This window comes from Elephantulus edwardii, unplaced genomic scaffold (assembly GCF_000299155.1).
Source record: "Elephantulus edwardii isolate Elephantulus edwardi_28Jun2011 unplaced genomic scaffold, EleEdw1.0 scaffold00032, whole genome shotgun sequence".
Taxonomy (NCBI): domain Eukaryota; kingdom Metazoa; phylum Chordata; class Mammalia; order Macroscelidea; family Macroscelididae; genus Elephantulus; species Elephantulus edwardii.
In genome coordinates this window covers 195806-198731 of record NW_006399782.1, presented here as the reverse complement: position 1 = coordinate 198731, position 2926 = coordinate 195806, and the positions used below count along the sequence as shown (strand labels likewise).

At 37.4% G+C, this 2926-nt stretch overlaps 1 protein-coding gene across 1 annotated transcript in view; it reads left to right on the top strand.

Annotated features, from left to right (window-relative positions):
* Positions 1-2926, top strand: part of ACAP2 (ArfGAP with coiled-coil, ankyrin repeat and PH domains 2) — a 188410-nt gene that overhangs the window by 86072 nt on the left and 99412 nt on the right. Inside the window, exons 3-4 of the mRNA XM_006884177.1 lie at positions 1285-1404; positions 2234-2287. Coding sequence (XP_006884239.1) covers positions 1285-1404; positions 2234-2287 — 174 coding nt within the window. The remainder of the gene's footprint in view (positions 1-1284; positions 1405-2233; positions 2288-2926) is intronic.

Below are 2926 nucleotides of genomic sequence, written 5' to 3'. Positions count from 1 at the left end.
TGACTACTGCCTCTTGGTCCAAGTATAGGTTTCGCATTAGCACAATTAAATGTTCCCTTGGTGCAAAATGGTCCTACCTATGTATCTACCTTTATGTTTGGCCTTTAGTCTTATCTCAAGTGTTCTTTTCCCCGCATCCTCTGCTGACTCCATTGAACCTGTTTTGATGCACTTCCTCAGTTCTCTTACATATAATCTGCCCTAACTGTTGTGTTTGTGCTGTGCAGAATTTGTCTGCTTTCCTGCTGGCTAGAATAAAACATCTTTGATTGAAGATTTAGGCTTTTCTCTCTAGATCTTTAGAGAAAGCTCTGGTGGCCTAGTGTTTAGGGAGTTGCGTTGTTAACCCAAAGACACATGGTTTGAATCCACCAGCTGCTCCATGGAAGATAGATGGACCATGTCCTGTGTGATTGACAGTCTCTAAAATCCCCCAGGAGGGTCAGCCATGTGTTGGTTTCAACTTGACAACAAATAGGTTGTGGCTAGGCCCCAGCAGCTATAAACTTTGCTCATATTAATAGTATAATGTAATATTAGCTGTATTTTATTAACAGCTATATATTATACTGAAGATCCTTCATAGTTTTCTCTATTTCTCTGGCCTCTTTGTCTTCTTTTTGGGGTCTTCCTTGCCAACCTTTCCCTATCCTCATCTTTTTTTACGTTGACCTATTTTGTGTATGTTTGACCTTCACCCAAAAACTTTTGAATAAAATGTTTTATGTCTATGAGAAAGGAGGAAGAAAAAGAAAGTGAAATAAAAGAAGAGAAGAGAGACGGGAAGAAAGGGGAGGGCATGGAAAAGACTGAGCACAGAGCCCTGGAGAAATAGGTTTTGCCTCAGTTGAGGATCTGCTTTGGATAGATGGATGTGGAGGTGACCAGCATGACTGATGTGCTGTTCTCGGTCAGTCGTCCCTTCCCTCCAGCAGACCTCACAGTTTAAAAACACTTTGCATTAGATTGCTTGTTCTGCCTCAAGTCCTGTTTTCTTCCTTCCAGTATATGACTAATAAATATTTATGGTTCATTTATGGGGTTGACTTGAATTGACATAGGGAATTGTTGTTTGTTTTTGTTATCATATAAACCTCAATGCTCTGTTTTGTGAACTTTGTTACCGTTCTGATTTCACTTCATAAACACAAGGAAAATAGAACAATTGTTACTTAGTCTGTTTTGGGTTTATTGCTGAACTGGACTTAATCTTAACTGTGTTAGCGCCTGTGGTTACTATCAACATTTGTTCAGCCTGATGCCATGTTTTATTATCTTTTTCAGCTTGTGAAGCTTTGCATTGTGATGATCGATACTGGAAAAGCCTTTTGCGTTGCAAATAAACAGTTCATGAATGGAATTAGAGACCTGGCACAGTATTCTAGTAATGATGCTGTTGTTGAGGTTAGTATTATTAATCCTACAACTTAAAAAGATAAATGCGACAAGACTTTAAAGAATTACCTTATTACGATTTCCCCCAGTTCTAATACATTGACTTAAAAAAATATCAGAAGTAGAAAAGATAGTATCTTTCGCTACTGTCTTGCACAGTCCTGTTTTCGAACATTAGAAGTTGATGACTGATTGGCCTTGTGAGTATCTAGCATCTCTCCTGTCTCAGGTTCCTGTGGTTAATCATTTGACCATGTTTACTTGCTGTTATATGAGCAGCAGCATCTACCAGAGGACTTGAGCTGGGACAGCAGGGTCATGCCCACTAGAAGCTACTTGTTGGGACAAGTACAGCATCAACTCAAGAACTTATCTAACTCAGGATTTTGCAGGAAATTTATGGTCCACCACTTTGGCCTGGTTGTCTTAGATCTTGTGTTGTTCTGTGCTCTCGTAGGATGTATCTCTTGTGAGGAATAAGAACTGGTGAAGAAATGAAAGTGGTTTGATAATGATTTGATTCTAGTTATTTAAACAAACACAGTTTTAATAGATCCAAACAGTTTTACCTTTAGGCTTATCTATGCTATTCATATTTGTTATCATTCTACTTATGATATGGCAGTGCTAATTCTTTAGTTTTTCTGGGACTTGATATAACATGTAATGACTTTCCTTCTCTGCAGACCATGCTCAGTGAGGGAGTGAGATTGTCACTGGAGATAAATGTTATTATTTAAAGAGTAACTTGATCTGTCAGAAATGCTGAAGTGACATTTTTGTGGCCCATTTTAGTAGCTATTAATGACTTGGTTTTCTTTTCGTTTTTTCCTTGTAGACAAGTTTGACCAAGTTTTCTGACAGTCTTCAAGAAATGATAAATTTTCATACAGTAAGTGTCAGTAAGTAGGTGCTGTTATGGCTGTTACAATATTTTATATAATGATTTACATTGGAATATGCTGATTTTGGTTAATATACCTTGGGATTCACTGATTTTGTATAAAATGTGATTTCACTTTAAATGTGTGAATCTAAAATGTATCTGCATTCAGGTGCGTGCACACTCACACATGTGCACATATGTGTGTACACACTCTCTCTCTCTCACACACACAACAGATTTAAAGAGTGAGCATACACCTTTTATTTCAAGTTCTGGTATCGTGATCTAAGTCATGAAGTGTACATCTATAAAAGTTCAATTTTTTCCTTTGTGTATCCTTTTAATTTTTTAACATAATTTTAAGGTGTGAATAAAAATCTTTATTCTATATTATGTGTAAATATTATGCAATGTTTGTATAATACTTCTCCATATGCCCCCTTTTGCCAGAAACTTCCAGTGTCAAAGAATACAGGCTTCTTAGAGTTTTTAGATTCGTAGACAGTCACCCTGTACGAATGAGAGCAACATACTTCTTTTGGAATAAATGTTCAAAAGCTGTGTGTCTTCTTGTTGTGGTGTACCATCGAGTTGGAACCAACCCATGGCTGACTCTCTGGGGGGTTTTCAGAGGCAGTTAATTGC